At 38.8% G+C, this 12,411-nt stretch overlaps 1 protein-coding gene and 1 long non-coding RNA gene across 2 annotated transcripts in view; both read right to left on the reverse strand.

Moving 5' to 3' along the window:
* LOC143133598 (uncharacterized) overlaps positions 1 to 12,411 on the reverse strand; it is a 50,226-nt gene that overhangs the window by 18,872 nt on the left and 18,943 nt on the right. The window contains exons 14-16 of the mRNA XM_076293347.1: positions 6,788 to 9,331; positions 6,420 to 6,467; positions 6,086 to 6,127 (exon numbers count right to left, since the gene is read on the reverse strand). Coding sequence (XP_076149462.1) covers positions 6,086 to 6,127; positions 6,420 to 6,467; positions 6,788 to 9,331 — 2,634 coding nt within the window. The remainder of the gene's footprint in view (positions 1 to 6,085; positions 6,128 to 6,419; positions 6,468 to 6,787; positions 9,332 to 12,411) is intronic.
* LOC143134901 (uncharacterized) lies at positions 4,320 to 6,057 on the reverse strand. The gene is made up of 3 exons (XR_012988729.1): positions 5,306 to 6,057; positions 5,129 to 5,170; positions 4,320 to 4,363 (listed from the first exon to the last, which is right to left on the reverse strand). It is a non-coding gene; the product is annotated as an uncharacterized LOC143134901 (long non-coding RNA).

The following is a 12,411-nucleotide window of genomic DNA, read 5'->3' on the forward strand; positions in this document are numbered from 1 at the left end:
CACTACGCTTCCTACAAGGACAAGACTGTAGGCTACAGTAGTTTACCGCAGAGAACGTCTAAGGGTAGGATGATTTCTGCATGACATGTAATTCCCATTTCCTCTTGAAGCCGAAATAAATCTGAGAATGTTTATCGGACATGCTTGTTTTTTACTGCAGGTAGGCTACATTAATCCTATCAATTGCAGAACGTAGGTAAAATAATGTTACCGTTAGCATGGTTGAGTGATGGAGGCCAATTTGTTTATTGATGTATTTGTAGAAAACCCTAAAAAAACTTTATAGGCTACCAAGCAAATCGATAACAGCATTAATTGTATCTTTCGACTGTCATCTCATTTGCTTATGACCATAACCTAGGCTACTAACAGGAGCTAAGTGAGTTAGCCACAACACGTTCGCTACGTGATGGTTTTTTAATGGAAAATATATAGGCTACCTGAAAGATAACCTGTCTATGATGCATCCTAAACACCGGGCTGGGACATTTCTGCTCAAGGTCTCAAAAAGCATCTGAGTCAACGTTCATTCCCAAACACCCATATAGGCTACTTCAATCCTCTATTTTCAAAGGTGATTCAAGTAAGGAAGAGCATGGCTCAAAGTAAAGTAACTGAAACTACATAAATTCGTCAAAGTGAATAATTTGTGTCAACTCGCCGCTGCAATGTAGATTTATTAACGCACCTGTGATGATCTACATCTCCATTTAAACCAGATGTTTTAGAGCGCACGTTGAGATGTATTCATATGGAGTGGGATAGCTGTCAAAATATTCGTGTCCATAGATTTGATACACGTGCGTATTTGTCTGTAGTTGTGCATAAAATAATTATTTGTGAATTCTCGAATGAGTCCAGTCGTGCATAAAATATATTGTGTGTATTTTATCCATCAGAATACGGATGGGAAAAAAATATGAATTCAAAATTACAAGTACGAAATCAAACTTTACAGTTAGGCTTTCTTTGGTACGAGTACGACTTCGCACAAGTGACTCAACTGTCAAAATACGTCATCGCCGCATTCACAGGCATTACTTGTTGAGAAAAGAAACATAGATCGAGATCAAGACTGCGCATGCGCTGAGACGAATCCGGCGGGGGCAGTGCCATTACTGCGGGTTAGGCACGTCGGCGCTAACGTTTGTGATAGCTGATAGCTACCTGTGGAGTTGAACAAATCGTCTTTTCCCCCCTTTGTTTATTGTCTTACGATGTCGGGAAGAACCTGTTGTGTGTTCGGCTGTTACAACAGCAGTGGGAAAATACAGATATGGAACAAAAATATATAAGTTCCCCCGCCGTTATTACACAGCCTGCCCCTGTGTAACACCATACATAAGCACTACACAGATACCCAGGGCGAGCCGAAGACCGAGCTGTTTGTCAGAAGTGGATTGTGAACATCAACCGAAAGGATTTTGTTCCGAACAAACATATCGCGGTAAGTTTTGTTTAACAGTATTAATCTTAAATCTTGCCAGTTGCCACAATGACTAGCATGCTGTTGTCTAGTCTTGCATGGCGATACTTTAACGCTATCTATTGGTGTGTTAAGACATGGCACCAAATATTTGACGTAGAAGCAACTGTAAAGTAAGTGTATGCTAGGAACTTCGGTAGTCGCCAGAATAATTATCTCCATCAACTAAATGGCACTATTGAAAAATTATTCGCTTTAACTACTAACGTTAGGGCAGCCATGGTGGCCATCAAATCAACATGATTTGGCATTACAAACAGAAAACGTATGGAGTTCGGGGGCAGGCGACACTATGCTAGTTGCAAGATTGCTTTCCTTCTTTGGTAACGTTAGGCTAACCATGAAAACATCAGTCATTTGGAAAGATCTTAGTGCGTTTTCCTCCGATTCAGTATTGTACTAAACCGTTTTTGGGTAGCACTCACATTTAAAACTCACTTGGATATTTGATGTAGATGTTGTGCAAAATGTTCATGATTGTTTTTGGGTTAAATTTGATGGATAAAATACACACAATATATTTTATGCACGACTGGACTCATTCGAGAATTCACAAATAATTATTTTATGCACAACTACAGACAAATACGCACGTGTATCAAATCTATGGACACGAATATTTTGACAGCTATCCCACTCCATATATTCAGGGCAGGGCTGTACCTACACATATTTGTTGCACGTGCTACAAAAATCATTCTTTGCGATGGATGATTTAGTACCAACGTTACAAGGGTCAGATACAGTTTTGCCTATGGCTATTCCGTGAGACTGAGGCGCTTTTTGTTTGTTCGAAGTGTGTGTTTAGGGTGTGAGAGGGGAGTCGATGTGCTTTGATTCCAGCTTGGTAGTTGTAGTCTATGCGATTAAAAAACACGTGTGTGTGAAGTATCCAAACAATGATGACGCTTTCATTATGGCTGCTTTAGCCACAGACCTTGAGCTACTGTACAGTGGGTTGGGTTCCACTTAGAAGTGTCCACTTAATTCGCCCTTTCCGTGATTCACACAGCTACGTGAAATGTATTACTACTGATATGCAAAACTATTAACTTTTCGCCAAGAGGTGGCAGCTTGATACTGTAAGGTGTAAGCCATTGGTTCCAAAGGAGATTTTATTTGGGTCGCCAGCATAGCCTAGTTACAATTTGTGTTGTGTTGTGTAATAGGCCTAGCATAGGGCCTACCTTATATAGCTTATAGTTTGTTAACAGTCACCCTCCCGTGTCATAGGCCTATGTAATGTGTCCAGAAAACCCACAACACGCAACAGTGATAGAGCAACATAGTATCATGATACGATTGCCATATGGCGGTAGTGGTTTGTGGGCCTATTGGGGTCAAGTAGGAAGCCCAGCAAGTTCCAAAAGTATAAAAAAAGTTTTGCGAGATCTCGCAAAAGTTTTGCGGGGTTTTGCGGGATGCAAAAGTGCATCGTTTTTTTTTTTTTCTTCTTCATGTTTTTTTCCCCCATTACTTTTTTTTTTTTTTTTAACCCATGTTTTTTTTCCCCATGTCACCCGGAGGGCTCCGTAGAATATCATTTGAACTAGATGACTAAACTTATGCATATGTAGAAGAAGAAATATTCACAAAAATCCATGACATGACCTCTCTTCTTGATAGCTGTTGAAAACTGCATGAAACTGACAGGGATTGTTTTATTTAATAAATAAATAAATAAATACATTATGCTGCTACCTTCTGCTTTTCCCAAATACAATGTAGCCTACAGCTGTACCTTTCATCAGTCCAGTTGCAATGGATGGACTGTGATGAACTGCCCTACTTGTGATTGTTTAGAGATTTTAAAGGTTTTATAACAATGCTACAAATTGTTTGGCCCAGAAACAAATCTATTCACCTTTGCAGCGCCAGTAGGCTACTTTGTGTGCGGAATGTGTGCAAACACACATTCCAAACAAGCTTACACAAAAGTTTCAAGAGTGGGGGATGGAGTAGAAGATGGAGACAAATTCATTAATATGATTTATTTTCGCAGAATGGATGTACAGGACTGAGCGGCGGTCACATATTTTGTACCGCTATGCGGTACATCTAGTTCCTGTATATGTTAAAAGTCAAGAGATGTAAACTGATTCAGTACAAGTCAGAAATATATTATGTGGTCTAAATATAGTAATGTTCAGCTTTTTTGATGTCAAATTGCATTAGACCTGAGGTAGCAGGTATGGTGTGGACATTACCTTTCTTTACTGGAATTGTTTTTGTGATGTTTTTCAGAGATTCTATAGTGGAAAGGAGTGCATAGTAAATAGGTGTAGAATACAGTAAGACAGCATCTAAGATATTAATATATTATTAAATATGTATAGCTTCAAAGATGTAGGAAGCAAGTTATAAGAAAACATCATTCAGACTGGTATAGCTGTATGAAAATGTGCTACAGACTTGAGATGAGTACCTATTGTTGCAGGTGCTGGTCTAGCTTTTGGTACTGGAAGAACTGTCACAACAAATAATTTATCAGTCCATCATCTCATCATTTCCTCACCCCATTCATAGAATGACCATTTTAAAGTTTTTACAATTTAGGACACAAAGAGACCTTAGAACATATTCACATATTTCAAACACAAAAATCACCTATTTTTGGCAGCGTTTGTGGTTTTCCCTTTGGTTCTGAAATAGCCAAAGTAGGAAAAAGCATCACTCAAGTCTTACCATATCATAAGTGACTGGAATGTTTGCAGTATGGTTGTCTTTTTAGCATAAGTTAGACAATTGATTTATTTTAAAAATGTACATGTAAATATTATAGAAAACAATTAATATAAAACATAATGTTGACACCAACATAGTTCCTACCTTTCACAGGCGCTGTTGGCTTAGCTTTCTCTTTAGGAACCTCAGCTTCTAGAGCAGGTGAGAAACCATTGTCAGTGCAAATTCCATGACATTTTTTCTGAATATACTAATGGAGTACAAAAAATTATGATAGCTGAGCTGCCCTTTTTAACATACCGTAATTTCCCAACTATTAGCTGGGGCTTATACATTGATTTTGCAAAATTTCTTCAGCTATGAGGTTAATACACGGGGGCAGTTAATATGGTATTGATATAGTTTTTCTCATTTAACTTGCATAAAACACTGTCCTGCGGCTTATACACAATGTGGCTAATACACAGGAAATTACTGTACTCCTTGTTGATTGCTTGTTGATGTAGCATATTGATTTATTGATGTTTAGGAAGAATAATTTAATGGCGAGTTTCTCAATCATCATGCAAAGCCATTTTTGCCATTGTTGCTATTGTGAATATTTGCTGTTTAGCTCAAATATCAACAACTTTTCACTGACTGCACCACAGCATAGCAAAATTAAGCAGTGCCAATAGGATTAGCAGCCTTTTCTGTGTATTTTGCTCTCAAGTATTTCCTGCAGTAAAGTGAAAGTGCAAGCATATCACTCAAGGTTCAACTCAAATGTTCTTGTCCATTGAGAAAAAAACACAAATATTTTTAATACTTTTATTAGTTGGTATGGCTTTTCCCCTTGGAACCTGGTACTGGGACTAAAGTATGTGAAAACTGATAAGTCATTTGTTAGAAATGAGCTAAACTAAATGGTCAAACAGACTTTCGTTTTTGAGGCGTTGATTATTGCTCATACCATACCTTTCTTGCCTGGTTTGGCCTTGACCTCTGGAACCTTGGGTTCTAAACAAAGATTAAAAAAAAGTATATCATAAAAAACGTTTATAATACATTTATGTATTAATAGTTAATAAGCATGCATTATTACTATAACTATGCATTATTGAGATTGTGATGACATGTAACACAAATTCATACCTTTTACTGCTGGCGTTGGCTTGGCCTTCTCCTTCGGTGCCTCAAGTTCTGGTCAAGTGAAATACATTTATTTATTAATTGAAAAAAGGTGATAACTAGTAATTGCTTCTCAATGCACTTAAAGAATCCAGCATGCTTAATGTGCTAGTAGCTTTGAAGTTTAGCTTGGCTAATTCATGAGCACACAGGAAATTCCAGCTTGTTTTTAAAAAAAAAAGTAAAAATGAAATCATTTTTCAGTAAATGCTGTAAACACATTGCAGAATGGCTTAGCATAGCAAAATGTGAAAGTAGATATAATATGCAATCACAATATATGCATTGTGAGATTGATCAACTTATTAGATTTCCTTGATTAAGACATATTAATGAACACCTTGTATGCTTTTAAACCATAAGCAAAGCACTTGAACAATGATGGATCACAGAGCTTCTTTGTCTTCGCCTTAATAAAAGGACAGTTACCTTTGCTTTACAGTATTCACTGCAAACAAGCCAAATAACTGTGTTTTTCTCTATATGACTCAATTAGCATGTAGCATAAAAGCACACAGGGGCACTGCTGACTACAAGCAGAACTGAGTTACTTTTCTTTGCTGGTTTGGTTTCCTTCTCTGGGACCTTGGGCTCTAAACGATAAATGCAGAAGTCAATTCACACCTAAGGCCGCATTTCATTTGACACAGAGACAAATGGCTATACTATAGCATGTTTGGAGCCAGCTGTTTTGTATGACATCAGTTCTACTGGGCAAAATAACTCAAGCTTAGCTTACTGTACCTTTCTTTTCAGGTTTGGCTTTTTCTTTTGGAACATCAGGTGCTAAATTGAAAGATAACATCCAGTGTTGTATCAGTTCTGGTGTTGACTCTCCTTTTATCTACCTTTCATACCAGCTGAGAAATGTTCAATGAATCGAAATAATATTTAAACAACTTGAGAGTTGTTATAGGTCTAGTTTTGACAGATTTGAAAAAAACTTTCTCTTTGACAATCTAAATTGTCAGTAAATTTGGAGCTATGCAAGTCATATCCAACTTTTTTTTTAAATGTATTTATAGGCCCTACGAACTGAGCCTGAATTCAGTTGTCATCTCGTAAATTACATTCTTACCTTTTACAGCAGGAACTGCTTTGGCCTTTTCCGTTGGTTCCTCAGGCTCTACATTACAGAGACAATGAGACAATCTGTAAAGTCTCTGTTGGCAGACAGCGGTTCTCTAGCAGTTGGGCTACAGAACTCAAGAACACTACAGGTCTTTCCTTTTGCTCCTTTCGTGCTGCTGTCATTTCAAAGACATGGGATTTATCCAGATTATTTGGTGAAACATGCATTAAGTTGCATCCAGTCTTTTCACAACCCCTTCAGTGACATAAGTGATGGTGTGGGGACATTCAGAGCAGATGGGTTTGCTTAACTGTAAAGCACAGTTCTATTTAATATAACATTTAGTTAAATAGTGATACTATTTTAGGTCTTACCTTTCACTTTTTTGGCTGGCTTAGCTTTCTCCTTCACAGGTTCTGGTTTAGCCTTCTCCTTTACGGCTTCAAGTTTTGCTTTGTCCTTCACAGGTTCAGGTTTAGCTTTCTCCTTGACAGGTTCAGGCTTAGCTTTTACAGGTTCTGGTTTGGCTTTCTCCTTCACAGGTTCAAGCTTAGCTTTCTCTTTTGCAGGTTTGGGTTCTGGTTTAGCCTTTTCCTTCACAGGTTCTGGCTTAGCTTTTACAGGTTCTGCCTTAGATTTCTCCTTCACAAGTTCTGACTTAGCCTTTTGCTTGACAGGTTCAGGCTTAGTCTTCTCCTTTGTGGGTGTAGGTTCTGGTTTAGTCTTTTCCTTCACAGGTTCTGGTTTAGCCTTTTCCTTCACAGCTCTGGGCTTAGCCTTCTCCTTTACAGGTGTGGGTTCTGGTTTAGCCTTATCCTTCACATCTTCTGGTGTAGCCTTTTCCTTCACATGTTGTGGCTTAGCTTTCTCCTTCACAGGTTCCATCTTAGCCTTTTCCTTTTCTGGTTCAGGTTTAGCCTTCACAGTTTGTGGTTTAGCCTTCTCCTTCACAGGTTCTGGTTGAACCTTCTCCTTCACAGGTTCTGGCTTTGCCCTCACCTTTACAGGTGTGGGTTCTGCTTTAGCCTTCTCCTTCACAGGTTCAAGTTTAGCCTTGTCCTTCACAGGTTCAGGTTTAGCCTTCTCCTTCACAGGTTCTGGCTTAACTTTCTCCTTCACAGGTTCTGCTTTAGCCTTCTCCTTTACAGGTTCAAGTTTTGCCTTGTCCTTTACAGGTTCAGGTTTAGTTTTCTCTTTCACAGGTTCTGGTTTAGCCTTTTCCTTTACAGGTTCAAGTTTTGCCTTGTCCTTCACAGTTTCAGGTTTAGCTTTCTCCTTCACAGGTTCTGGCTTAACTTTCTCCTTCAGAGGTTCTGGTTTAGCCTTCTCCTTTACAGGTTCTAGTTCAGCCTTTTCCTTTGCTGGTTCGGCCTTAGCCTTGTCCTTCACAGGTTCTGGCTTAACTTTCTCCTTCACAGGTTCTGGCTTAACTTTCTCCTTCACAGGAGCTGGTTTAGCTTTTTGCTTTGCTGGTTCAGGCTTAGCCTTCTCCTTCACAGGTTCTGGCTTAGTCTTTATTTTTGTTGGTTCAGGCTTAGGTTTATCTTTCATGGATACTTCCTTAATCTCCTCCTTAGCTTTTTCCTTAGGATGTTCAGGCTTAACTTTTTCTTTAGTTGGTTCTGGCTTAACTGTTTCCTTAATGGGCTCTGCCTTGGCTTTCTCTTTCAAAGGTACAGCCTTAATGTCCTCCTTCACAGGTTCTGGCTTAATCTTCTCCTTTACAGGGGCAGCTTCAGGTTTAGGCTTCTCCTTTACAGGTCCAGGTTCTGGTTTAGCTTGTTCTTCAGGAGGTGCTGGTTTAGCCTTTTCCTTGACAGGTTTGGGCTTAGCCTTTTCCTTCAAAGGTTCTGCCTTCACCTTTTCCTTCGAAGGTTCAAGCTTGGCCTCCTTGTCAGCTTCAGGCTTAGATTTCTCCTTTACAGTCTCTGGCTTACTCTTCTCTTTAGCAGGTTCTTTTTGAACTTTTTCCTTCTTTACAGGCTCTGGTGTGAGTTTCTCCTTTAAAGCTTTAGTCTCTGGCTTTTCTTTCTCCTTAGTTGGTTCTGGCTTGTCTTTTTCCTCTACAGGTTTAATCATCTCCTTTGCAGGTTCTGGTTTAGCTTTCTCCTTAGAAGGTTCTGGCTTCACTTTTTCTTTTGCAGGTTCAAGCTCAGCCTTTTCCTTTGCAGGTTCTTTCTTGGCTTCCTCTTTCTCAGGGGCAGGCTTTGGTGTAGCCTTCTCTTTTATGGTTTTTGGTGATGGCTTCTCCTTTACAGTGGGGGATTTGGGCTTAGCCTTCTCCTTCACAGGCTCTGGCTTGTCCTTTCCTTTTGCTGGTTCGGGCTTAGTCTTCTCTTTTACTGCTTTGGGTTCTATTTTAGCTTTCTCCTTTGCTGGTTCAGGCTCAGTTTTCTCCTTCACAGCTTCTTTCTTAGCCTTTTCTTCCGATGTTGCAACACTCTCCTTTATTACTTCTGGCTTAACCTCCTCCTTTGTGGGTTCTGGTTTTGCCGTTTCTTTTACAGCTTTTTTCTTAGCCTTTTCCTTTTCAGGTTCAGGCGTAGGCTTTTCCTTTTTGGGCTTAGGCTCAGCTTTCTCCTTTACAGTTTCAGGCTTAGCTTTCTCCTTTTTCGGTTCTGGCTTTGCCTTCTCTGCTGTGGGCTCAAGTTTAGCCTTGGCCTTTGGAGATTCTGGCCTAGGTTTTTCTTTCTTGGGTTCTACCTTAGCTTCTTCCTTATGGTGAATAGGTTCTGGTTTGACTTTCTCCTTTATGGATTCCGGCTTGGCTTTGACCTTTTCAGGTTCTGACTTGGCCTTTTCCATAAGGGGCTCTACTTTAGGTTTCTCTTTATCAGATTTTGGCTTAGCTTGCACCTTTATGGGTGCAGGTTTTGGTTCATCTTTTTCCTTCACAGGTACAGGTGGAGGTGCAGACTCTAGATTTAATGAAATATGAAGTAACACAGAACATATACACATGTTGGAGGACATCTTTTTTCTTGGCAGCATTAAACAAGCCATCAAGTTGCATTGAAATGTGAACGTTTTGCTTCATATTTTAACATGAATGAATGAAAACAGTAGATTAGCATTTGTATGCAATTAATGTATCATTGTAATTAGTTAGCATGCATGCAAGGTTTAGTTTCTAATTGAAGCTGTGAAGATGTGATAAAGACCTTTTGTGCATATATGCATATCTACCCTATACTGTATGTTACTCTGTGACGAGATCCACCACCATTTTTCCATTTAAGTAACCCTAAAGTAAAGTTGTACGTTTGACAGAGATTTTTTTCCTTGTTACCTTCAGGCTTCAGCTCTTGTAAAAACTCCACTTTTTTCCAGCGTTTGCTGGTAACTGGAGTCACTCCATCATATTTGTCTCCAGTCACTTCAGCCTGTTCTGGTTCAGCTGCTACCTCCTTTACAGCCTCTTTCTCAGTCTCCTCTGTTTATGAACATAGGCCTCAAGAGTGAACTCCTAGTTTTCTCATTTCCATTGTAAACCATTTTTAGCCACTTGTAGTTTTCCTCACTATTATATGAAAGACCAGCATTCATGTACCTTGTGGAATATCATTGGATGAATTCAGTTATTTTTATGCCCAGCAGATAGCTTTGTATAATCATCTCAGCTTTATCATCTGTTGGACAGATACCATTGACTTACTGGTACCTAATTATTTTTAAAGGGTATACTTTTTTGTGTCTACTTGCTCTATCCTTTAGTGAAGGGTTTTACCACTTTTTTACAATGTATTAAAAAGGTGCAGCCACATATCCGCACAAAATCATTAATCAGAGATGTTGAATTCAGAGACTAAGTAAAGATTTGGCACTGTTTCCTCAAGATAATCATTACAATATTTTGATCATGGTAACAACACTGAAAATACTTTCTATGTATATATATTTCTTTTTTTCCCCTTTCAGGAAACCCTGAAATAAATTTGTACATTTGAAGGAGGGTTTTTCCTTGTTACCTTCAGGCTTCAGCTCTTGTAAAGATTCCACTTTTTTCCAGCGTTTGCTGGTAACTGGAGTCACTCCATCATCTTTGTCTCCAGTCACTTCGGCCTGTTCTGGTTCAGCTGCTACCTCCTTTACAGCCTCTTTCTCAGCAGGGACAGTCTCCTCTGTTTATGAACATATATACTGTAGGCTTCAAGTGTAAAACAAATCTTTTTTTTTTCCAGTTTCCAGTGTAAACTCATTTCAGACAGCCTCTGTTACTTCACTGACTACTGTCCCTTCTTCTCCTACTAATAACAGCTATGGCTGTTGTTTCTATTAGCAAGTATTGGATTCAACTGTAAAGATTCCTTAATCTTTTGAAATCATTATGAAAAGAACACATTTTGTTGGGGACCTTTTCCGTTAAAGGATATGAGTACAAAAGAGTATTTATGATAGCTGTTATACTGAAAGTACCTAGGTATATTTTTTCCCTTCAGGTAACTGAAAAGGGAAATTGTAGGTTTGGCAGACTTTTTTGATTTTCCTTGTTACCTTCAGGCTTCAGCTCTTGCACTTTTTTCCAGCGTTTGCTGGTAACTGGAGTCACTCCATCATCTTTGTCTCCAGTCACTTCAGCCTGTTCTGGTTCAGCTGCTACCTCCTTTACAGCCTCTTTCTTAGCAGTGACAGTCTCCTCTGTTGGTGAACATAGGCCTCAAGAGTAAAAATCTTGTTTTCCATTTTCGGAAACAAATTTTGGCCACTTGTAGTTGGTATTTTCCTCATTCTTACATATTCCCGATCAAAGAGCAACATTCATGTGCATAAATATTATAGAGCATCATTGGGTGCGTTCAGTTCTTTTTATATCCAACAGAAAAAATTGTATAATTGTCGTAGTCATAACCTCTGGTAGACTTACTGTACCATTGGATTACGATTGAATCGGCGATTCAGTAAAGATATGCCACTTGTTAGAAGTATCAATTAAATATTTTTGATCTTAGTAAAGATGCGGAATAATCCGATTAGGAATAACTTTGTTTCTCTTTTTCTACAACCAACCCTGGAGTGAAGTGGTAGGTTTAGAAGAGTTTTGTTTTTCTTGTTACCTTCAGGCTTCAGCTCTTGTAAAAACTCCACTTTTTTCCAGTGTTTGCTGGTAACTGGAGTCACTCCATCATCTTTGTCTCCAGTCACTTCAGCCTGTTCTGGTTCGGCTTCTGCCTCCTTTACAGCCTCTTTCTCAGTCTCCTCTGTTTATGAACATAGGCCTCAAGAGTGAACTCCTAGTTTTCTCATTTCCAATGTAAACTCATTTTTAACCACTTGTAGTTTTCCTCACTATTATAAGACCAGCATTCATGTACCTTGTGGAATATCATTGGATGAATTCAGTTATTTTTATGCCCAGCAGATAGCTTTGTATAATCATCTCAGTTTTATCATCTGGTGGACAGATACCATTGACTTACTGGTACCAATTATTTTTAAAGGGTATACTTTTTTGTGTCTACTTGCTCTATCCTTTAGTGAAGGGTTTTACCACTTTTTTACAATGTATTAAAAAGGTGCAGCAAAATATCCGCACAAAATCATTAATCAGAGATGTTGAATTCAGAGACTAAGTAAAGATTTGGCACTGTTTCCTCAAGATAATCTTTACAATATTTTGATCATGGTAACAACACTGAAAATACTTTCTATGTATATATATTTCCTTTTTTTCCCCTTTCAGGAAACCCTGAAGTAAAGTTGTACATTTGAAGGAGGGGTTTTTCTTGTTACCTTCAGGCTTCAGCTCTTGTAAAAACTCCACTTTTTTCCAGCGTTTGCTGGTAACTGGAGTCACTCCATCATCTTTGTCTCCAGTCACTTCAGCCTGTTCTGGTTCAGCTGCTACCTCCTTTACAGCCTCTTTCTCAGCAGGGACAGTCTCCTCTGTTTATGAACATATATACTGTAGGCTTCAAGTGTAAAACAAATCTTTTTTTTTTCCAGTTTCCAGTGTAAACTCATTTCAGACAGCCTCTGTTACTTCACTGACTACTGTCCC

This window comes from Alosa pseudoharengus, unplaced genomic scaffold (assembly GCF_046254945.1).
Source record: "Alosa pseudoharengus isolate Yale_2024_CS ecotype anadromous, Long Island Sound unplaced genomic scaffold, YU_APseudo_1.1 YU_APseudo_1.1_scf_2, whole genome shotgun sequence".
Classification (NCBI taxonomy): domain Eukaryota; kingdom Metazoa; phylum Chordata; class Actinopteri; order Clupeiformes; family Clupeidae; genus Alosa; species Alosa pseudoharengus.